The sequence below is a fragment of the Drosophila arizonae genome, chromosome 2, assembly GCF_054131065.1.
Source record: "Drosophila arizonae isolate 15081-1271.41 chromosome 2, UAZ_ARI_1.0, whole genome shotgun sequence".
Taxonomy (NCBI): Eukaryota; Metazoa; Arthropoda; class Insecta; order Diptera; family Drosophilidae; genus Drosophila; species Drosophila arizonae.
This window is the reverse complement of record NC_142922.1, coordinates 23471819-23495478: the sequence shown is the minus strand read 5'-3', so window position 1 is coordinate 23495478 and position 23660 is coordinate 23471819. Positions and strand designations below refer to the sequence as shown.

The following is a 23660-nucleotide window of genomic DNA, read 5'->3' as shown; positions in this document are numbered from 1 at the left end:
GTTAAGTTGATATTTGTTCTCGCGCCATATTTTAAATAAGGAGTAGAGATGCCAGACTGCCAACGATTTTGTAAACAAAGCAAACAGCGTTGCCAAATGTTGAATTTGACAGGGCTGCAATAAGCTGCTGATACTGTGGAATTAACATCTGTGCGCACAGTTCGAGTCACTTGAAGTTAGCTGCGCTCTAAAAAAGTATTGATATCGTCTATCGATAAGGAAATAGTGGCAGCGAGAGAAAAATAAAAATTCCGCAACAACAACACACAAATTGAAGTGTAGTGAAGAATTAAATCTAATTATAACAAGCAACGGGCAAGCATTAAGAGCACGCATACACACCAACCCACATAAACAAGACTAGTTAATTAGTGGAACAAAACTTGACAATATTTGGACACAACAACACAATTGCAAACGGGCAGGGCAGTGCGGTGGTGACAGCGACAGCGGCAGCGGCAGCAGCAGCGGTAGTCGCAACGATAGCGGCAGCGGCAGGTAGTAGCCCAAACACTTGCGTCTGAGTGGGGCGCGCGCGCGGCATGGGTTGAGGCGTATATGCATATATATGTGTGTGTGTGTGTTGTGTGTCAGTGTGTGCGGGTGTGATGCAAAGAACAGCAGTGACGGCAACAACAATAAGCGGCGCGTATAACTAAACCGAACGCCTACGTAATGGCCAACCAACTGGATGCCAATGTCAAGGACGATCTGAAAACGCAATTTGTTACCCGAGAGGGCACCTATCGCCTGCTCACCCTTTCCGAATACTCGCGACCCAATCGCGTCGGCTACAGCAACAATCAAAGCTCGCCCCAGGTGCGCGTATCATTTGTGACGTTACCGAATCCCAGCAGTAAAAACAATAGCGAAGCGAATGTGGCGGCACCGCAAACAGCAGCAGGAACTCCAACAACGTCGACATCGAGTGATAAGCGCACGCAATTGAATTCAAATGGCGCAACAACATCAACAACAACAACAACACCTGCAACACCAACAACAACGGCAACAACAGCCATTAGTACATTGAATGGCGGCGGCGCCGGCGGCGACAGCAACTACAATGGCGGCAGCAGCAGCACCGTGGATACCCGCCTGGGCGGCGGTATATCCATGCACTCGATGACCAATGGCGGCGTGCTGGACCAAAACGGATTGCCCACAAATCAAATCTATGGTGGAGATCGCATCTGTTTCAATTTTGGACGCGACCTCTATGTGTATGCGTTCCGTGGCGTTAAAAAGGTGAGCAAAGGTGGTTTTGGGTTTTTTATGAACATACTGAAGCGCACCTGTAGACACGGACTTCCTCTCCCCTCTCTCTCCCCATGCAAGTGACGTGGCCAGTCTCTTCTCGTAGATCTTTCAAGCCGTTTGTTATCAAAAGTGCATGCTGATAAGCAGAGCACTGCACTGCACACACCGACTTCGCCCCTTAGCTCTGCTCATGTAATAGTGCCTCGTCGCAACGTTGCCGCCCCCGCAGCAATTGGCAGTGCCCACTTAGTTAGAACTGCGGCCCCCGTCTGTCACTCCGGCTCACGTTCCGGCAAATCGTATCCAGTTTCCTCATGGCATACCAAAACGCTACCCCAAACACAATCGCTTAATTTGTTCCAATTCTCGCAGCGTTTGTTATTTAGCTATTGTTATTGTTGTTGTTGTTGATCAATTCGTTTGCTTAGCTTTTATTTAAATGTGTTTATTGCGCTCGAAGGCAGCTTTTTCCACTGCAAATCATCCAACTTGGCAGTTTTTTATGTTTGTTCTTTAGGCATACCCTAACGAGCGTGGAGTATCTCTCTCTTATATATGTCATGAATTGAAATAAATTTGTAAATATTTATTCAGATTTAATTTTTATTGAAAGTATTTCGAGGTAGTCAAATATTAATTATAGCTATAAATGTAATATTGTATGCAGCCAAATTGCAAGGTAGAGCCTGTGCTAATGTACATTATTAGTTTAAGTGTATTCAATATTCGAATGCGTTACAATAATTGCATTCCTTATTTGCCAAGCAGCTGTTTTGTACTCTGAGTTATTTCAACTGCAAAAGCTTGCATTCGCACACGGTTTTGCTATAAACTTGTTTAGGTCTTCATTTGGTTAGTTTCGTATTCTGAATCATTCCCATCAGGTGCTCAACAGAAAGTCTGAACAAGCCGCTAATTTCCACAAAGCTATCAAAATCGATGCTAATTGGTGTACCTTATGATCGGGAAAAAAAATAGGCGCAAAGAGTTTGTTTGGCTTGGCAAAGTCTGTTCTATTTATATTTCTTGAGTAAGCTTCCAATCTAAATTTAGAAGAACGATAATCCTGTTGATTCACTATTGCGAAATGATCGTTCAGTAATTGTGCAAAAATCCTAAAATGTAGCTAGAAAGTTATTTTATGGCACGCCACAAATACCCGCCTATGCTTGGATCAAAGAGATGACTGACTAAGTTTATTTTATTGTTATTGGCTTTGCAGGGCACCGAGATGAGCAAACCCATCGATAAGAAGTTCTACAAGGGCACAAATCCCAGCTGTCACGATTTTAATGCCAATGCAGCCACGCCCTCTGGTGCACCGCTGCTGGTTGGTTTCACAACGGGACAAATACAGCTGGTATCACCGCAGCAAGGGCCACGCGAGCTACGCAAACTATTTAACGAGGAGGTAAGCGAGAAGATCAAACAGTTACACAATTTGCCCACATACTGAGTAAATCATTTCACTTGTATAGCGCCTGATTGATAAGACCAAAGTGACCTGCCTGAAGTGGCTGCCCAATTCGCCGCATCTGTTTCTCGCCTCGCACGCCTCGGGACACTTGTATCTGTATAATGAGGAGCTGCCCTGTGCGGCCACAGCGCCTAGCTATCAGCCATTTAAAGTGGGCGACGGCTATACGATACTCACCTGCAAGTCCAAATCGACGCGCAATCCTCTGTATAAGTGGGTCTTCAGCACCGACAACTGCTGCATCAATGAGCTGTGCTTCTCGCCTTGCGGCTCGAATCTGGCGCTCGTCTCACAGGATGGCTTCTTGCGAGTCTTTCACTATGATACCATGGAGCTGCTGGGTATTGCGCGCTCTTATTTTGGTGGCTTCCTCTGTGTCTGCTGGTCACCCGATGGCAAATATATTGTTGTTGGCGGCGAGGATGATCTGGTGACGGTGTGGTCGCTGCACGAGCGACGAGTTGTGGCGCGAGGCCAGGGCCATCGTTCCTGGGTTTCTGTAGTGGCCTTCGATCCCTATACCACCTCCTACACGAACTGGGATGGAGGTGATTTCAGTGATGATGAAAATCAGCTGAATGAATACACTGCTTCGAGGGAGGATCGGTTCTCTGGCGATTCAACGGCCAATGGTGGCTTCGAAGGCTTCGATAAGAACTCAACGCCGTTACACACGAATCGAACCCGTACACACTCGGCTTCGTTTCGTTCGGATGCCTCATCGGCGGCGCTGGCGCCGGACAAGCTGGCCATTAGCTATCGCCTCGGCTCGGTTAGTCAGGATACGCAAATCTGCCTGTGGGATATCACGGAGGATGTGCTGCGGCACCCCTTGACGATGCGCCAGCGCGTAAATAGCACGCAGCTGAACGACAGCAGCTTCCTGAATGGCGGCCTCGATGCGGATGGCATCAAAGTGATACGACCCGTGGCCATGGGCCAGCCAAGCAACTTTGCCGACTCCAGCAGCTGTAGCCCTATTAGGGAAGCAGCTGGCAGTGGAGTTGCCGGTGCGACAGAGCATAGCAATAGCAGTTCTAGTAAATTCTCCACGGCCAACTGCACGATATCCTCGCAATCATCCAATGCCAACACGCCGCCAGACGAAAGCTGTGACACGGAGACGGCAACACCTGCAGCAGCTACTGCCGCGAACACCACATCCTCATCCAAAGCGAACAGCCGGTCACATGGCAATAGCAACTCGATCAAGTTTCCCAACTGCATCAGTGCGACTAAGTCGGACAGCATTGACAGCAGTGGCCCACGCGTTAGCAACTCCAATTACTCCACATCTGGCTATAATAGCAAAAATTCCAATAGCTCTACCAAATCCAATTCCAATGCGGGCTCCAGCAGCAGCTTCAGCGCCTTCAATAGTCTCACCCAGCGTTTGACAAATTTCAGTTTCTTGAGCAACTCGGACAAACGCTCGTCAGGCATTGGCTATGAAGGCAGCGGATCGACGGCTGCGAATCATCGACAGCATCGCAAAGCAATGAGCATGCTAAAGAGCTATAATCAACATAACCACAGTAACCACAGCAACAACAACAGGAGCAGTAATAACAACAGCAGTTCCACAAGCATCGCGCATTCGACAGCGGTGGAGTCGGGAAGTGGCGCAGCCATTGGTAGCAGTGCAACGGCGCATAGCTTTGGCTCACTGAAGCTAAGCAAATCCTCGCACAACTCTTCACTGGCCACGGCTGGACAGTCGTCGACCAGTGTGAGTAGCTATGATCCCATGAAACTCATAGGTACGCCCGCCTGTCCCAGGTTCGAAGAGTGTCCGCTCCTGGAGCCGCTCATTTGCAAGAAGATTGCGCACGAGCGCCTCACGGCGCTCATATTTCGAGAGGATTGCTTTTTAACGGCATGCCAGGATGGGTTTATTTATACATGGGCGCGGCCAGGACACAGTACGGTAAGTGGACACGGCTTCAGTTTCAGCTTATCTCTCTGAACTCTTCTAAAATTAATCCCTTTTCCCCACAGCACGTTGCTCAACACATGTCGCCCAGTCAAACAACGCCTACGGGTGGCACGGTAATATAGTTCGTTAAAATGGATGCGATCAACTATCAGCGTAATCTTGTCAAGCAGCAGGAGGCGGCACAGTCGGTGATTTAGGTTAGAGCTAGCGATTGATTTCAAATTATATTTCCCGTTAGGAAGAGTTTTAAATTGTTTATCAATATTCCCATATTATTATTATTATTTTTTTTTTTTTAATTACGTTTGTTGCACCTTTTTTGTATTCCAATTTAAAATCAACACACATGAAATATTTATAATGAAAAATGAATAAAAAAAAAAAAAGAATATATACGAGATATACATAGTTATGTAAAACATAACTACGATTTATATGCAACAGCAGCAGGCAACAGAACAAAAACAAACATTTATATAAATACAATATGAAATGTATGAAAACATTTACATATATAAATATTGATCTATATATTTAAATTTGAATTATGATTAGTTGTAAATGTATTATTTTTAATACGTGGAATTTGTTAAAAACAAAGCAAAGCATGTTTATAACTATTTACTAAGCGCTAGCATAATACACGATACACATTAATAAAAAAAAACAACCAAACAGAAACAAACACACAGAAAATCAACTAAACACATTTTGCATTAGTCAACTTTAAAGAAAATCATTCAAAGGAAAAACCCTCGAAATGGAAGCTAAGCTAGCGAATTTGTACGCAAAAGTTTTTCACTCTTGCGCTATGGTACTGAGTTGCAATTGAGGCCCCAACTAACGAACTACTTATACTATATAAATATAAAATCAAGCAGAATACTAATTAGTATGCATTATTACTAAATGAAAGCAAAACGAGTAAAAACGAATACTAATACCTAATGTAGGAACTGTTATCGTTATTATGATTATTATAATTATTTTTCACGCTATTCGAGTGCAAAAGTCAGCCACACACATAATAACTAAAATAAACAAAGTGCATAAGCATTAAAAATAAAATACAAAAACACACCCAACAAACTAGATCTAATTCAAAACAAACAAAACATAATTTCATACTGGCCTATATTTTATAAAAAAAAAAAAATTAAAATAAAATAAAAACGAATCGTTATGCGTATGAAACTAGTAAAAAAATTCTAAGAGCAGATCAAGAGAACATTACATAGTCTATAAGTAAAACAGTTAGAAAAAGTGAGAACAAAGAGATGATTGAAAGAGTAAAGAGTAAGAAATACCAAGTAAAAAAGAAAAAGAAAAACAAGCAAACAACCAACCAACCAACACGTTACAGTAATAAAGACTAAAAATTTCAATAAAAACTATATACTATACATATAAAAAAGAAAAAAAAAAAAACAATTAAAAATACACAAAAGCTTGTTTCAATGACAAAAAATTTGTTTATTTTATGCGACAGACGATCGATGATACTTAGAAATTTCCGAATATCATATTTCAGATGGTCTTTCAGACTGGATGTAAAAATAAGTTATATAGTATCTTATATACAAGATTAGTCTGAAAATTTGCCATTCATATTCAAAAGGTAGAAAAAAGAAAATACCACATTTGCATTTCAATAGTTTTCATACTATTCTATAGCCATAATATTCTCATTTTCAAGCATTGTTTATTTAGGTATAAAATGTGTTAATTTTGTTAATAACAAAAATATGTATATGCATCACCTATTGCAAATCTCAATCGGATGTTTCGCGAACTTTAAGTAACGTATTTCTAACCACATAAGCTACTAAGATTTTAACATTTTGGAAATGATTTTTCATTGGCGATTTGAAAACATTCTAGCACACCATCAATTTTGAAAGCGTGTGTACACTGCGCACATACACCCACGTGTGTGTGTGCGTGCGTACCTGTTACCTGTTTTCGTTGCCCCAATCAATGAAATGAGTTTCGTAAAAATTAAACTAAAGATTTTTATAGCGCTTTAAGCGTTGCCAATGGATCCACACCCGGCAAGTACAAATGCTTCGATAGCAGAAAAGCGAACAATATCTGACCAGCAACTACAAGGAATAGGAAGTAAAGCTTCCTCTTCCGGCCACCGCTATAATCGAACTGCTGTGGATTCCCATACGGATCGTAATTGATGGCACCGCTGGACGCAGTTGGCGTGTTGTCCTGCAACAGTTTTGTTCGCAACGTTCGTAGCTGTAAGACAGTTACAATTAATTATTTCTAATATTCCTTTCGTGTTGACCTTCGTGCTCACCAGAAAGAAGCCAAAGGAGAAGCTGGTATATGCCAACGCTATATAGTAACCGGATCGAAAGAAGAGCGTGCTCATCAGCAGGCAGACGACAATATTTACATATTTATAGCCCGTAAATGCCAGCAAGTCCAAAGTCTTAAGACTCGTCTTCACATTCATCACGTACAGCGATATGGAGTAGATGACCAATTCGAAAATGCTATATGCCATCGCACTGGATGCCTGTATGCCTAGTTGCTCGGGCGAGAACCGATTCTGCATGCCCAGCAATAAGCCGGCAACAATTACATATGTTATGTAGCCCATCGTTGGCAGATAAAGATCTGGCGCGTTTATATCATAACGTGGCTGCACAGGATGCTCCTGATCGTATTTCAGTGACCAATCCTATAAGGGGAAAAACGTTTATACAGTTCATAATAGCCTAATGTAACATATTTCTACATTTAAGTTCAATTTGTGCCAATCCTTTAAAATTTATATTTTTCTCAGCCAGCTTACCTTGTGTATATAAGGAAAGAACAGCAATCGTAACTTGCGTCCCACATAGGCATTATCTACTGCGAAGTAGTACTTCAATTTGGCGACCGGCACCCATTTCTCAAACTGATTCTCCACAAGTTGTTTGCCTTGATCGGCCAGTCGCTGGCCATACTGCATCGCCATGTCCTGTACGATGGGCTGCTGGAACATGGAAAACTGTGGATATTGACCACCAGGTGCAGAGCCGGCAGCACCTCCAAACGCTGGTGACTGCGGTCCACCCATGCCAAAAGCGGGCTGCCCTGATGGCGCATTTGGCATTGTTTGCTGCCCCGGCGTATATCCATAGTTTTGCTGCTGTGGCTGTTGTGCCGACGCCGCTTGCGTTGGCGCTGCATTGTAACCGTAGCTATTTACTTGCTGTGGAGCTGGACCGCCGTACATGTTGGGATCGAACATGGTGGGTGCTGCCGTTGGCGTCATGAAAGCCGAACCACTGGGCATCGGAGCCGTCGGGCCCATTGCATTTAAATCGCTCACCCGTTTAACGGGACGAACCCGTCCGCCACCTTGAGCTATTTTTGGAATACAGAACAGCCGTTAAATTCTGTTGATTCAGCATCCCAATTATTGTGATAGATTCGCAAGTGTTAGGAGGGAAAAGGAAAAAATCAAGCTACAGACGCAGTAAACAAACTAAAAACGCAACATAATTATTAGTGCAAACTATAGAAATAACTTTTGAACGATTCAACAATTAACTACGAGAGGCAACTAAATAACCGCCAGCTGCAGCTTTTTGTATTTGCGGCAGTCTCCGCCGCCGCCGCTACGGCAACAACAACAATAGCTGCCTTCGTGGTATATACTTGCGTAGCTATAGCTTGTTCCTTACAGTTTTCCCACTTACGATTCCGCATACCCGCATTTGGATTGTAGTTCATGTTGTTTGTGTGAGTCCCTGTCCCTTGCTGTGTTGTTTTGTTGCCTAATTAGCTCTGTTTTTATTTGAAATATCACCAAAACTTTGGTTATTACACATCACCACTCGGATGAAACTCGATAGGTACACGATGGGTTTGTTGTTAAAACATCGATAAATTACGGTGCATAAATATCGAATATAATATTTTAATGAGCACAATCATTTTACTTTGCACTTTTAATATGATAGCTCAATTAACAATTGATATCAATTAATTATTCAATTTTATAGTTTAACGACATAGTCAAAAATAGTTTTCTTAAAAAATATTGTATTAACTTTCACTTATTCTTAATTTCCCATGTTCTAAAATTGAACGTGTCATGCCATCATGACTTCTATAACTTACAGCACTGCCAACTCTAGTATGAGCTGCATACAATTGTTATCGTCTATCGGCCACCTAATCGTGGCTTTGTCGGACTTGTGCCTAGTTTTGTTTTTATTTAATAAATATATAATTTTGAAGTATTTTGTGAATAATTTATAATCAATTGGTTAGTGTTCATGAAAAGTGATTACCAATGGAACTTAAAGACTAATATTATGCATGAAATAGTGTCTTAAACACCCTATAAATGAGTGGCTCTAAATTTAAGGTGTGGTTGGGTCTGAGCTGTTTGACTAAGCGTAGCTTTGATCAAATTGGGCGGCGCCGATGCATAATTTATGAAGACTGAATTTATCAAATTTAATTAATAATATAGATAAACACTATTTTTATTCAGCTAAAACATTTAACAACAAAAACTAATCCGTTTCATTAATTGTTTTGTAATGAAGCACATAAACAAGCTCAAGACCACGCCTAATGTAAGACACCCACACGTACACACACACACAGGCACACGCCTATGATCATGTAAAGTGGAAACTCAATTAAAGGGAGAATAACTTAAATTCATGAATGCATTCAATTCAGAACTTGAACCTTACCAATTTGTATATTTTATATAATATTATTTTCTAAATTGCAAAAGTCAAAAGTAAAAACCATGTTTGGCCATTCAATACACATTCTATTGTACGTCTAGGTATGTGTCATGTGCGTGTGATCTTACTAATACAACCTTTATTCGTATGAGCAATAAGACTGATCATTTGATTTGTTTACATTCACAGTTCGTAAATTGAAAATCGCAAATAAACATTGTCTATTGTTCTGTATTTATAGAGTACGAATTTCCAACTAGAAAATGTGCCTTTAGTCTCCCACAAATAGCCAGCTGGATAAGTTCTCACGTCGAGCTGTAACTGAAAGTAAACTAAGTCACTATGTCAACAAGGAGCAGGCTAATAGTCAGCGGGCTAGTGCAATTGTTGCTGTTGGCAACGAGTAGGGGGCAACTGCCCAGTGACCTGCAACCGCAACAACAGCCACAGCTGGGCCTGCCGCCTGCACAACAAGGACAACAGCCTCAAACATATCAACCCACTTATAACAAGGACTACTCACCTCGCTATAATCCTTCGTACACGGGTCAGCAACAAAATCCGGACAGTACACCGTATGATAATCCGTTGCTGGACTTTGGCAATCAGCCAAACAATCCGAATTTCGGTGGCACTGGTCTAAACTCAAATAGCTACAATGGTTACAACAACTACGACAGCAACCGACCGATGCTGGGCGTTGGTGGCGGTGGCAACATTGTGGGGCCGGGCGGCATTTCGAATACGGGCCCGCAATATGATCCCTTCAACCGCAACAGCGTAACTAATACGATCAATTCGGGCCTGGGCTATAGGGACATGTTCACCGATGAGGATAACTTTTGTCCCGAGCATTGGATATCGTTCCGACAGACATGCTATCGCTTTATACGCTCGCCCAAGCGCAACTGGGCAGAGGCTAAGAAGATCTGCAAAGCCTACACAGCGGATTTAGTGAATGTGGACAATGTGGAGAAGCATGCGTTTATTTTAAAGCAGCTAATCATACAAAATCAACGTCAGAATCGATTCTTCATCTCAGCCCGGCAAACAGGGCCACAGAACTGGGTGAACGATGACAATACGCAATTAATACAGATTGAGGACTCCTTTGCGTTCGATGAGATGCAGGCGCTTGAAAACCAAGATCTGAACGACAATCGCTTCCTAGTACAAAATGATCTTAACAATCGCAATTTCAACAATCCCAATCAGTACTACAATGCGCTGACCGGACAAACGAATACCTTGAATCAACGCAATCAAAACAATTTGCGTGGCTTCTTTGGTAAGTATAAATGTCGATAATTAAAAATCAAAGATTTAAAACAAATCATGCTTTGCAGGTCCCAATCAGCCCTATGGAGACACTGGTTATGTGCGCGATCGCGTGGTCTACGCCTATTCGAAAAAGCGCGATCGCTGGATGTTTATGCCTGCCTACGAAATTGAACTGAATCTTTTTATTTGCGAATCCAAGGCGCTGTACAGCCCGGACAATGTCAACATAAAACTGGATGACAAACGTCCCTATACCTATGGTTTAGATATACGCGATCTGGAGCGCATTCCACGAGGCCCATACTTTGTGAAGCAACCGAATGACACAACCTTCGATGTGAACAAGAATCGTTTGATTAACGATGTATCGCTGAGCTGCTTGGCCGGCGGCTATCCAACTCCTTCCTACGAATGGTATCGTGAGGTCTATGTGAATGACACGCTAGAGTACAAACGTATTGATCCACTGGTAGAGGATCGTTACACCATATCAGGCGGCAATCTGATTATATATGATCCCAAGCAAGCGCTAGATCAGGGCGCCTATCACTGCGTTGCGCGCAATAAGTTTGGCAGCGTTCGCTCAGAGAGTGCGCATCTCAATTTCGGTTTCATCATGGAGTTTAATTTGAAACGTTCAGCGGAGTCCAGCGAGATGAACTGGGGCAAGGCCATCTTCTGTGATCCGCCGCAACATTATCCAGCCATTCGATACTACTGGGCGCGTGACTATTTCCCCAATTTTGTGGAGGAGGATCAGCGCGTGTTTGTCTCCCACGATGGTGCACTGTACTTTTCGTTTATAGAGACCGTGGATCGGGCTAATTATTCGTGTACTGTTCAGACGCTTGTCTCCGATACGGGTCGTAATGGACCCTTTTTCCCGCTGCGAGTAACGCCCAACAGCAACTATCAGACGCTGATCTTTGCCAACACCTTCCCCAAAGTCTTCCCGGAGGCTCCGATCGCTGGAGAAGAGATTCGCTTGGAGTGCATGGCATTTGGTTATCCTATACCTTCGTACAACTGGACGCGCCAAGGACAGCCGCTGCAGCGCAATGCCTACACAACGAGCTATGGTCGCGTTCTAATCATTAGGAATGCGACTACCAATGATAATGGTCAGTACACCTGCAGCATTACCAATCCTCGCAAGACGCTGGAGAAGTCAATTTATATCAACATACAAATGCGCCCTGAGTTTACCATACCACTTAAGGACATGATCAAGGACTACAACAGTGATGTAACCTTCATCTGTGAGGCCTTTGCCATACCCGATGCCAACTACACTTGGTACAAGAATGCTGAACGTCTCGATCCTTTGACCATCAATCGGGATCGGTATATAATACAAGATAATGTGCTAACCATAAAGTTCCTAGAGAAGGAGAAGGATGAGGGCATGTACCAGTGCGGCGCACAGAATCAACTGAAGACGTCCTTCAGCTCGGCTCAATTGCGTGTGCTGTCCATGAAGCCATCATTTAAGAAGCATCCACTTGAATCTGAGATCTATGCTGTATACAATGGCAATACAACTATTGTGTGTAATCCGGAGGCTGCACCACGTCCGAAATTCCAGTGGAAAAAAGATGGCCAGTTGCTTGGCTCCGGTGGTCATCGCCGTATACTGCCCAGCGGCACCCTCATCATATCGCCCACGTCTCGCGATGATGAGGGAATGTACACCTGCATTGCTTCCAATCAGGCGGGCACGGATGAGTCACATGCTCGAGTTATTGTGCTGCGTAAGTTAAATTTGTCTTGAGTTGTTAATTAACAGAATTAATTTGTTTATTTTGATAGAGGAAATTCGCTTTGTGCAGACGCCCCCGCAGCGAATTGTTTCTCGCGAACATGATCTTATCTACCTGCACTGTGAGGCTGCCTTCGATGAGCTGCTGGACATTGCCTACGTCTGGAAACGCAATGGAGAGATACTTCGAAATGATCACGATGGCACTCAGCGCATTGTATGCTAGATCTTTTCACAATTCACAAAATGTATTAACTCTGTCCAAATATTTTTGCAGATCGTCGATTGGAATAGATTGACGGTGCACAACACAACGATGCGTGACTCTGGCGATTACGAGTGTGTCGTCCAGTCAGCGGTCAATGAGATTAGCACCAAGACAAATGTCATCATTGAAGGAGCTCCTGGTGCTCCTGGTGGCGTGCAGGTGATTGAAATTGGAAAGACCAAGGCCATCATTGAGTGGGTGGATGGTGTCAACAATGGCCGGCCCATACGATACTACAACATACTAGGACGCACCAACTGGAATCGCACGTGGGTCAATGTTTCCATGCACGTGCAGGCGCGTGAGGTGGATCGTTATACATCTCGTCAACAGGCTGAGGTGACAAATCTAACGCCCTGGTCCTCATATGAATTCAGCGTGGCAGCTGTTAATGATTTGGGCATTGGCACACCATCAGCACCGTCGCCCATCTACAGCACCTACGACGATGTACCATATATTGCGCCACGCAATGTAGGCGGAGGTGGTGGCAAGATTGGGGATCTAACCATTACCTGGGATCCATTATTGCCACAGGAGCAGCACAGTCACGGCATACATTACAAGGTGTTCTGGAAACTAAAGGGTGCCTTGGAATGGGCCTCCGACATTAGAAAGAACCAAGAGAATACGGGCGTAGCCGTGGTGAACATTCCGCTCAACAACTACTACACTGAATACGAGGTGAAGGTGCAGGCTATAAACAGCATCGGCAAAGGACCTGAAAGCGAAACGGTTGTCATCTACTCTGCCGAGGATATGCCACAAGTGGCGCCACAGAAACCGTTTGCGTTAGCCTACAACTCTACTTGCTTCAACGTGTCCTGGAGCCCCATTGACATGTCTCGTGAGAACATACGAGGCAAACTCATAGGACATAGGGCATGTTTTAGTTTTCGAATCATATTGCTGCAATTTATTTACTCATTCTATTTCCAAATTTAGCTTAAGTATTGGAAGACCGAACATCAGGAAGAGGATGCCGTCTACTACTTATCACGCACCACTCGGCCATGGGCACTAATTGTGGGTTTGCAGCCGGATACTTATTACTTCGTTAAGGTTATGGCCTACAATGCAGCTGGCGAGGGTCCCGAAAGCGAACGTTTCGAAGGTAACGTTTATACATTATGTGTGTATATCTTAACACATCCTTACTATATATATTTTGTATTCATATTAGAACGCACATATCGCAAGGCACCACAGAAGCCGCCGTCTTCAGTGCATGTCTATGGCATAAATCCTTCCACGGTGCGCGTTGTGTGGCGTTATGTATCGCCGGCGCAAGATGAAGAGCCACTGGCTGGCTATAAGGTATGGATTCTGCTTTTAATGTGTCAAAGGCAGGCGATGTTAAATATTATTTGAATTTTCACAGGTTCGCATTTGGGAGACCGATCAGAATATGATCACTGCCAACGATACTATTGTGCCTATAGGAAGTAAACTCGAGGCCTATATTAACACGCTGACGCCCGGTAAGAGCTACAATATGCGAGTGCTAGCCTTCAGCAATGGCGGCGATGGACGCATGTCCAGTCCCACACTGCGCTTCCAAATGGGAAAGACTACACGCAATGCAGCGAATACGAGACATGGTCACAACATTAATACCGCTCTGGTCATGAGCGTGTTATTGTTTATTACCACATTTTTTTATACCAACGTCAACAATTAGTAGTTAGGCAATAAGAAGAATACCGTCCGATGTTTTTTGGCAAAGCGCACAGCTTTACAAAAATACACAGAAACTCAAGAGTCTCGTTTAGATTTAAATCAGCAAACATTCCGTCTTTACTAGCGAAACCTCAGCGAATTGAACATATGCGAAACAAATAAGAAAGTGACCTTAAATATATACAAAATAAGTAGAGCGTATACATTCAAAGCGAAGTAAGAAGCACACAAATCTTTTATATATGTATTATTGTACATATATATGTATCTGCATATATATTGTTTAGAAGAAACCAACGAAACGAAAACGGATAATTAGCATAAGCACAAAGCAATTTATATCCACTTTTACAACCTTATCAGTTTCTGTTCGTCCTTGTTTAAATGTATTTTTTAAACATACAATTGTACAATGTATTAAATGTAATTGTATCCATTATACAAATATTTTGCAGCTATTTAAAAATAAAATTTACAAACTTATTATAGTATAATGCCAACTTTTTAATTTTGAATGAGACACACAGTTCGCCGCTATAACAGGGAAATTGCTGCTATCGATAACTATATCGATAAGGCAACACTGAAAGCTTAAACAGCTGTTGCTTCGGCTATTCACATTCGTTTATATATGTATATGTGTGTGCGGAGAAACCATTGATGATGGCTCATAGGAAAATTCAGTAAAAACACTAGAGCTGCAAACGCAAGTAAATATAACATGTTATTATAGCAGCGTGCGTGACAATCAAACAATAGCCGCAATCATATCAAAGACGCGCTGAAGGGTTCGAAGAAACCAAAACAAAATGGAAATGGCAAAAACAAAAGCAAACGGCTGGGCGACTGTTTGTAGTAGCACAAGTTCTGTGCTCAAATATTCAAAATACACGCGCTACACGGAATTGCGGCGCGTCGACGACAACGACATTTATAAATTAGCCACAATATTGGATGTGAATGGCTGCTGGCGCAAGCTAATGTCCATTATACCGAAACGTCTTGATGCGCAGGCCTGCAGCGCACCAGGAGCACTCAAGTATCAAGAAATCGCTGCCAAGGTGGGGCTTAAGTATAACGCGCAACAAATAAGTCTGATTGATGGGACCGCTGAGCGCCTGACGCCCGGCCAAAGCATATCACAAGTAATGATCGACGAGTGGAAAACTTCTGGCAAACTGAACGAACGCCCCACTGTGGGTGTGCTGCTGCAGTTGCTTGTACAGGCCGAGATCTACAGTGCAGCTGATTTTGTGGCCTTGCATTTCTTAAATGGTTCGCAGATATATAGTCGAAACAATATAATGTATATTGAAACTAATCATTTCTATTATGTTTTAGAGCCTAAACCTGATCGCCCCACCGATGGACCAGCAGCGCACATCAGCTTGGATTTGTGTAGCGAGGATCTGAGCGAGGACATGGATGTGGACGATGGTGCGAGCTACCAGCCCAATACATCCGCATTAAATGCAGCCGCAGCACAGGCGCGTGGCACTGGCATGAATTTGGATTACTTCGACAAGCATATGGTTAGACGTGACAAGAGTGTCCCGCAACAGATCGAGAATGGCGCATCCATATCCAGCTCCAGCCCGGTGCCAGTCGCACCACCACGATCTTCACGCTTATCCCGTCATCTTAAGGCCACAACTAGCAATGGGCCACTCATAACAACAAATGAACCCTCATCCTCAACCAACATAAACACGGCTAACATGCCCAATTTATCTATTCTCAATGCAAGTAGTGAAAAGCTCGTGTCCATAAGTGATCAAAATCAAACACAGCCCCCACAAAATATACCTCACCTATCTATACTCAATGGCTGCTCCGAGACAGTATCAATAGCAACGACAGCTTCGTCGCCACTGGATGCTGTCAATTCGGACACCGCCAGCAATGGCAGCTATAATAGTACAAGCACTTCGACAGCAACCGTACCCAATGTGCCTTTGATAACGCTTTTAATTGAAAATTCCAGCTGCGAGATAAGTGGCGCATCTGATGCGACGCCGACAACAACAGCCACAGCAACATCAAAATCGACGACAACGAAAACAGCCCCCGATATGAGCCATAATAATTTGCCAGCGATAAGCGCATTAAATTTGAATACCGTGCAACCCGATGGAAACGAACCCAAAGCTCGCAGCGATAACGGGCGTAACAATAGCAGTGGCACAAACAGCCTTAGTGTTGACGATGATGAAGACGAGGAAGATGATGACGAAGACGATGATGTGGATGACGAAGAGGCGGATGGGTCATTGCCCAATCTGAGCAATTCTGAGCATCATAACTCCAATAACGACTCAAGTCTAACAACAGTAACCGGCACCAGCGGCGATAATAGTTTTGAGTTGACCAACGACTCAAGTTCGACATCCAATGATGATTACACCAACAATATTCCGAACCTGAGTGAACTACAGCAGTAAAGTAACCGTCCATTAATACGCACTAGTTTACTTTCTGCAAGCCACGCACACACATTCCATAAAGCACATCAAAATATCAAAATATCTGTTAATGTATGTGGTCTGTCATACCTATTTTATATTGTTTATGTATCAAAAGTTATGTACATAATGTCCGCATAAAGTCTAACGCAAGTTGTTAACTGCCTAGTTAATCATATCTCCCTAATTTAAACATAGCTTCCATGACACCCAATGAAAATATGATTTCATTAGGCAAAAGACATTTAATATTAAAATTTATTTGCATCATCAGACAATAGCACAATTCAAAAGAAAGTTTTGTATTGAGAATCTTTTTACAGAAATATATACATATTTATATTTAATACACTAAAGATGGAAATGAATTTAATGATATATGCTATATATTTACTGTCTATTTTTATGGTTCTAAGAATATTAGGAAAGCTTCAGCTGATAATTAAAAAATAAAAAATATATATAGTAAAGAAAACAAAATGACAATTTAATATAGCGACGCACTCAAAAATAAACTATCGAACACGATAAATCAAAGGCAACTCTGCGTTTGCGACACATCAACAATAATTGCGCATCTCTAATTTAGACCCTGGACTTGTATATTTCATTACTGGTTTTTGTTGAATTTTTCAAAATTTTTCGTAACATGGATGAGTCGGAACTGCTCTTCAATTTGTTCTACTTCCTATTGTGCATGTGCGTCATTTATCCGCCCGAGGAGTTTCAACGCTTGGGCTTTACTATTGAGCAGGTGTTCTCTTCCTTCCTGGGAGAGGAATATCAAGATTTTGTTGGCTACCATCTGCGCCGCACATCTCTGAATCTCTTTGTGCATAGCTGCCTGCCTGTCACATATTTTCTAATACACAGACTGAAGTTTTCAGTTTTCGCCACACAACAACCGCTTGAAGATAATGAGCTTGACCCGGATTTCCCTATGCCACAGGAGGCTGTGGCCTTCAAAACGCTCACCTGGAAGATGGCACAACGCTTCAGTGTACTAGCTATGCTAGCTGTCCCGGCGTTGATATTTAAGTGGCATCAGCAAAACTGGCGTCGACATCCGATAAACAAAACCCTGGCAAAATACTCAAATACCCCGGGAAATTACAGCTCCGTTGCAAGCGACATTAACACCGAGTTTCGCCGTCAAGACATCTACAAAAAGAAACTCAACTCTATTAGCACGGTAATTGCCACGGAAAACTGGATTATAAAAACAACCATGTACAACGTTAACTTTGCGCACCAAGCCAACACTTCTCTCAGCGTTGCCAAGGCAAGTAAACGACCCGAAGATGGCGACATGTTGTAGATAATGAATAATATCAATCTATTTCAATTTTAGGCGGAGACTTATAATATATCGCATCACGATCAGAACGACACCTTGCAAATGATAAGCATAGTTGTTCAACCGATGCGTCAAGGTGTTTCTGATTTTAACATTCGCATAAATGCCTTAGAGTTTCGTAGTTTAGAGGATCGTCTTCGACGGCCAATTACCATACCATCCAACATACAATTTCATCGCAGCGTCATCGATCGATTTGTAGACGTATTCAAAGCGCAGGTAGCTCTCAATCCTATCTTCAGCTCGGAGCCCATTACAGACAAGTGCTTTGCATGCATGCTGGCGGAGCCGAATATTAAGATAAACAAGCAATGCTCCGATTTGAATCGGGCTGGCGCTCCTCTAACAGATGAGGCACGCTGCTCCAATTGCTATTGTCGTCCCATGTGGTGTGTGGAGTGCTTGGCGCGCTGGTTTGCCGCCCGTCAAAGCGACATCGACCGTGAAGTGTGGCTGGAGCAGAAGTGCACCTGTCCCATGTGTCGGGCCAAGTTTTGTGTGCTCGATGTCAGCTATATTCGACCGACGGCGACAACCAGTGCTGACGAAGATGCCTCATGATTTCGCTAATAAGAGTAAACGGCTAAACAATAATCTTATGCTTATAGATACGTTTTAAGCACTGAATTTTTATTAAAGTTAAGACAAATATACATATGTGTATATATATAATATATTGTAATGTGTATAGTTAAAGATATGCATATACGATTTAGTGCAGTTATCACGATTTAATACTTGTATAATCTAAGCAAGAAAGAGATAATAATGTTCATACATTTACCTATTTAAAAATATATATATGTATGTATATATTTAAGTACAATGATCTACTTCGACATATGTATAATTAGAGAGTGCCTAAGTTAGCCCCTAATCTGTTCTATACTCTACTACAACTAAATAGCTGAAAATTCTAAACACCCAAGAAAGCCTTGTTAGTCTTCCTTTGTATTGTTTTTCCTTAAATTTTTCCTTCTGATTGTGAATTTTGCACATTTTATTTAGTTCACATGTTGTGCGATAAACTCTTGGGTTGATCCAATAAAGCGTAATACAAATATATAGTACATATAGCTGTATATACATATTTATATATACATATATGTATATAGTATATGCATATGTATGTCAAAGTATATATATAACCCTGCTATTATCTATAAATTGGTTTCGTAAAAACTTTTATAGCTCTCCGTTTTGTCACGTTGACTTCGCACCGACGGCGCCGCTGCATTATTGCCGCCCGTTGTTGAGTTTGTTGTATTTGAATTATAGGAGGACGATTTGGACATGGCGCTGGTTGTATTGCGCGCTGAGATCTGCAATAAATAAAACGAAATCAAATATTAAACAAATATACAAACATTCAATAACTCTTGAATATCATTATCAGTTAACAAATTGAAAGTCTATTTAGATTAAGTTTTCACTTGGCTTTCCAGCAATCAGAGACTCTGACTTCTCGAAAAGTAATCAAAAGACATGTTCAAAGTCATATTTTTGATTTAGCACCTGATTTTAATCAAGTACATGCTATCGACATGCACCCAATACATACATACAAACATACATATAGTATATACGTAAATATAATTCTCGGCTGGAGTTTTTTTTGACAACTGGCGGCAACAGAACAGCCAAGCGTGCACAACAACTTACCTATATGCTATATATGTGTGTAGGTATGTATGTTCATAGGTGCTTTTCCCCAAATGGAGAAACCAAAACAGAAAAAAGGTTTGCCTTTGTTTTTGCAATCTCTATTGTTAGTTGCTGATAAGGTTTTTGCGCTGTTAAAGCGCAATGAAGAAAATTTTGCAATATCTGATATAGGTACAAACAATATTGTTTGAGTGCTTTCGTTGGTAAAACCTTGGCCATAATTCATGCTTTACTATTATCATTATTGACACACACATAAACATACACATAAATACACCCATGCGAGATATGTATATAAGCCAGAGGCTTTTTCATATTTCGCATGTTATAAACCAAGAGGACGTCACGAGAAATCAAGAAACTGCTAAAAACTAATTTAAGTGAATATAAAATCAAATACTATGAGCTGAAATACTAAATGAAGGTCTAAAGATTGTTTAAATATAACTTATACGCCATGTTGCTCTACTTCTTGAAGTTTCATTATAAAATAGCAGACTTTTAGAAATAGTTAGTTTGATTATTTATCAAGGCAGAAATGCTCTTGAAATCCACTTTTAAATTCTAATTTATTAATTAAAGTAGTTCGTTGATCAAATTTTAGATAATCATGAAAGCTATAATTCTTTAATATTACTTATGCGTCATGTGGTCTAAGCCGAAGTAAATTATGGCTTAGAGATATGTATTTTTAATACTCTTATATCAAAAAGACTATTGAAAACTTATCTCGTTAGTTTAATTTATAGCTAGCTTATAAAATTCAAGCAAACACCGCTCGACACATGTCCTATCTGGACTAGGTTAAACAGGTGTAATAAAGCATATTGCGATATTTGTTATACTTTTTCGTTGTTGTTTATTTTCTGCTTTTCATAAAATGAACCAAGTTCAATGCACAGACGACAATGACGCAGCAAGCACGTTTGCCGCTGACAATCAATCGATCGACCGATCGTTCGCTCACTGCATTTGTTGCGTAAGTAAAACAAAAAAAAGGCAGGTGGAACACCCTCAGGTTGAGGCTTTACCCCTCCTCAACCACTGACCGACCGGCTGGCCGGTTCACTTGCCAAAATTAAACAAAGACGCGTGCCGATGACAGAAACAAATTTTGTTTTCATTTATACGTGTTTCTTCTGCTTCTTATGGCAATGTATCTGGTTTCGCATCCATACATGTGTATGCATATATGTCTGTATGTATATAAATATATCTTCCTTTTTTGTAACGAAATTTGAATATGTATCATATGACATTTTGTTGAATGCGCTGGCCTTACTCATCTTACAGCGGCGCCAAAAGAAATAAAGTTTCCAGAAAGGTGTGTTTGTCGGTCGCTATACATATAAACATATGTGTACATATATATATATATATGTATGTATATTGATCTTACTTTATTTGACTTGCACCCGACTGAGTTTTATTCTTGTTTTTTACTTTCTCTGAATTTAATTCTCGTTTTTTTATCACCTGCAGATATAATGTATTTTTAACTGCGTTTTACACCAATTTTGTTCTTTTAATAATTTATATTTTATATAGCTCTTTTATGGCGGCATAATGACCAATTACAAAAGATGTTTTGCTAGGCTCTAAGGCAGCACACTCCGAAAGATGTGCGACGTAGATATACATCATATATAAAATGGAGAATTATGAAGGCCAAGAAATTGATAGCAGGAAAAGTACCGTCAATAATCTTATCTGGTCTATAGGAAGCCAAACTTGAAGCAAGAGCGATTTGCACTAGTTCTGGCATATCTAAAAGTGACTTCATTTTTTGCCCTATTAGTATAAAGACTAAAGGCGCCTTCTGTTTGTATATGATTTATAATTTTAAGCTTGGCAACCTTTTCAATTATTTTTTTGTGCTTGTGCTGATCATAAACAAGTTTAAAGTTTTTTGCCACTTTTCCACTGAACAACACGCTGTCTCCTAATTGCTTTAATTACGAATGAGTAATGTTAAGTAAATATATGCATATATATGTATATATATAATTATAAATAATTGTACATATCTCTACTTTTGGCATCGAGAATGCACTTATTTTTATACAGGCAGCTCGAGAAATGGTAAACATTTGTCATCAGCACTTTTTATACGCCTTGTAGTGATAGGATATATATATAAATACATATATCATATATCTCTTTACATACATTTTTTTTATACATATGTAGATAGGATAGTCCACAGTGTTCATAAATAACGTCATAGAGCTGATTGCATACACAGTCTTATCATAATAAACCAACTTCCGTTTTTTATTAATGAGCATTTCCGTTTTTTATATCATTTGTTGTTGTTGCTGTTTCTTCGATTCACATGAAAAACCAGCAAAAACTTGTAAACTGATATTTGGACTTTTAAGGCAAAGAGAAAAAAGCCCCAAAACCCGTTGCTAACACATATATGTACGTACATATGTATGTATGTACATATATTATATTCACATATAAATCACGTTAACACTTATCATATCAATATAATATATCGTTATATTCTATTTTTGGAGTGTCTGCTGATAAGTAATACAAATACAAATACAAATACAAATACAAATTCAAGTGCATATACAAATACAAGTGGAAATGGAAATGGAAATTGAATTGAAAATGAAAATTAGGTTATGGGCAGGTGCAAAAACTCACCTTATCATTTTCCTTGCCATCAAAGAGCTTGCCGTCGACCACATCCCGTTTCTTGTTCTTCGATCTGAAGCGACCCGAACGGGATATTGTGAAATTGCGCCATTGATGTGAATATTGATCGCCGCAGCGTTTCTCCTCCTCATTCAAAATGCTATCCAGATAGTGGATCGGCTCGTGGGCAGCAGTCATTGTGTTGCTCATCTTTGAAGGTGATCTGGGACGATCGTGGGATCTGCTTGACTCAGGAACAGTGCTTATCGTGTGTGGCCCGTTGCAGTTGTGACAACAACTCGATTCGCTTTCAAAACATTTCGTTTGTTTTATTTATGATGTCGAGGAACCACCGAACAACAATGCCGACAACTCGCATATACTACGTGCTATATAGTATGTGTACAATCGTATATTCTACATACATATGTTTTTTATTTTTAGTTAATACAATATTTATTGTATTCTTTGTTGGCCTGTATTTAATTATTTTATTTTTTTGTTTGTTATCAAAGCGAGGCGTCGCTGGCGATGCGTATTGGTAGCCGGTGCCCGTCTGACTGCGGAGTTGCCGACACAGCGCTGTTATTAACCGTAGTCGCTGTCGTCGCACACAAATGACAACGGCGACAGCAACAACAACGGCTCAGCTGCAGCAACAACAATACAGAGTCGACAAGCAACACGACTGACTCCCAAGCTTCAGCGATTCGTTACGTTATGTGTACGCCCGCCTTTGGCCCCCAACGGACGTTCGTTCAGTCACAAAGAACAAACGCAACCCGTTGGAGTTGTAGTTGTTTCTGCTGCTGTTGCTGTGCTTATTGTTGTTGTTGTTGTCACTGTTGTTGTTGGTGTGACGACAGCGAAAGAAAGCAGCAAGAAATCTTTCAACTGCTGTGAACGCAAGACCGTGTGATTGCTCCTGAAAAGCCAAACAGGTGGGCTACACACACACACACTCGCACACGCACACACACACACACATACAGCTGCAAACACCTTGGCAGAGGCATATATAAATCATCCGTGTCTGTGTGTGCGAATATTACCTGTGTATTGGCTGTGCTTCACTTGATGGTGAACAGTTGCAGCTAGGCAGACTAGCCTAATGCCCTACGAGGTGAGCATTTGAACACTCAAGATCTTAACGT

At 41.4% G+C, this 23660-nt stretch overlaps 6 protein-coding genes across 9 annotated transcripts; 4 read left to right on the top strand and 2 right to left on the bottom strand.

Moving 5' to 3' along the window:
• Positions 1-156: 156 nt before the first annotated feature.
• Positions 157-6064, top strand: LOC108619614 (WD repeat-containing protein 20 homolog). The gene is made up of 4 exons (XM_018016295.2): positions 157-1248; positions 2483-2671; positions 2739-4664; positions 4736-6064. The coding sequence occupies exons 1-4, from the start codon at positions 676-678 to the stop codon at positions 4793-4795; spliced, it is 2748 nt and encodes a 915-aa protein (XP_017871784.1). The 5' UTR covers positions 157-675; the 3' UTR covers positions 4796-6064.
• Positions 6065-6313: 249 nt separating this feature from the next.
• Positions 6314-8737, bottom strand: Yif1 (Yip1d-interacting factor 1). Of its 3 annotated transcripts, none has more exons than XM_018016385.2 (4): positions 8360-8737; positions 7483-8039; positions 6982-7368; positions 6314-6920 (listed from the first exon to the last, which is right to left on the bottom strand). In XM_018016385.2, the coding sequence occupies exons 1-4, from the start codon at positions 8406-8408 to the stop codon at positions 6687-6689; spliced, it is 1227 nt and encodes a 408-aa protein (XP_017871874.1). In that variant the 5' UTR covers positions 8409-8737; the 3' UTR covers positions 6314-6686. The 3 variants fall into 3 exon arrangements, with proteins under 3 accessions (XP_017871874.1, XP_017871892.1, XP_089318217.1); XM_018016403.2 differs by having other exon boundaries at positions 8375-8736; XM_089462091.1 differs by having other exon boundaries at positions 8387-8731.
• Positions 8738-8785: 48 nt separating this feature from the next.
• Positions 8786-14864, top strand: Cont (Contactin). Of its 2 annotated transcripts, none has more exons than XM_018016283.2 (8): positions 8786-8946; positions 9624-10670; positions 10729-12414; positions 12473-12639; positions 12700-13572; positions 13636-13804; positions 13874-14007; positions 14072-14864. In XM_018016283.2, the coding sequence occupies exons 2-8, from the start codon at positions 9725-9727 to the stop codon at positions 14369-14371; spliced, it is 4275 nt and encodes a 1424-aa protein (XP_017871772.1). In that variant the 5' UTR covers positions 8786-8946; positions 9624-9724; the 3' UTR covers positions 14372-14864. The 2 variants fall into 2 exon arrangements, with proteins under 2 accessions (XP_017871772.1, XP_089318213.1); XM_089462087.1 differs by having other exon boundaries at positions 8838-9048.
• Positions 14865-14997: 133 nt separating this feature from the next.
• tub (interleukin 1 receptor associated kinase 4 tube) lies at positions 14998-17188 on the top strand. The gene is made up of 2 exons (XM_018016348.2): positions 14998-15645; positions 15712-17188. The coding sequence occupies exons 1-2, from the start codon at positions 15180-15182 to the stop codon at positions 16809-16811; spliced, it is 1566 nt and encodes a 521-aa protein (XP_017871837.1). The 5' UTR covers positions 14998-15179; the 3' UTR covers positions 16812-17188.
• A 179-nt stretch (positions 17189-17367) lies between these two features.
• Positions 17368-19259, top strand: LOC108619684 (E3 ubiquitin-protein ligase TM129). Its single transcript, XM_018016414.2, has 2 exons — positions 17368-18114; positions 18184-19259. Exons 1-2 carry the CDS (start codon positions 17482-17484, stop codon positions 18748-18750), a joined length of 1200 nt encoding a protein of 399 aa, XP_017871903.1. The 5' UTR covers positions 17368-17481; the 3' UTR covers positions 18751-19259.
• Positions 18799-23073, bottom strand: LOC108619719 (uncharacterized). Its single transcript, XM_018016463.2, has 2 exons — positions 22516-23073; positions 18799-19511 (listed from the first exon to the last, which is right to left on the bottom strand). Exons 1-2 carry the CDS (start codon positions 22714-22716, stop codon positions 19350-19352), a joined length of 363 nt encoding a protein of 120 aa, XP_017871952.1. The 5' UTR covers positions 22717-23073; the 3' UTR covers positions 18799-19349.
• Positions 23074-23660: the final 587 nt, after the last annotated feature.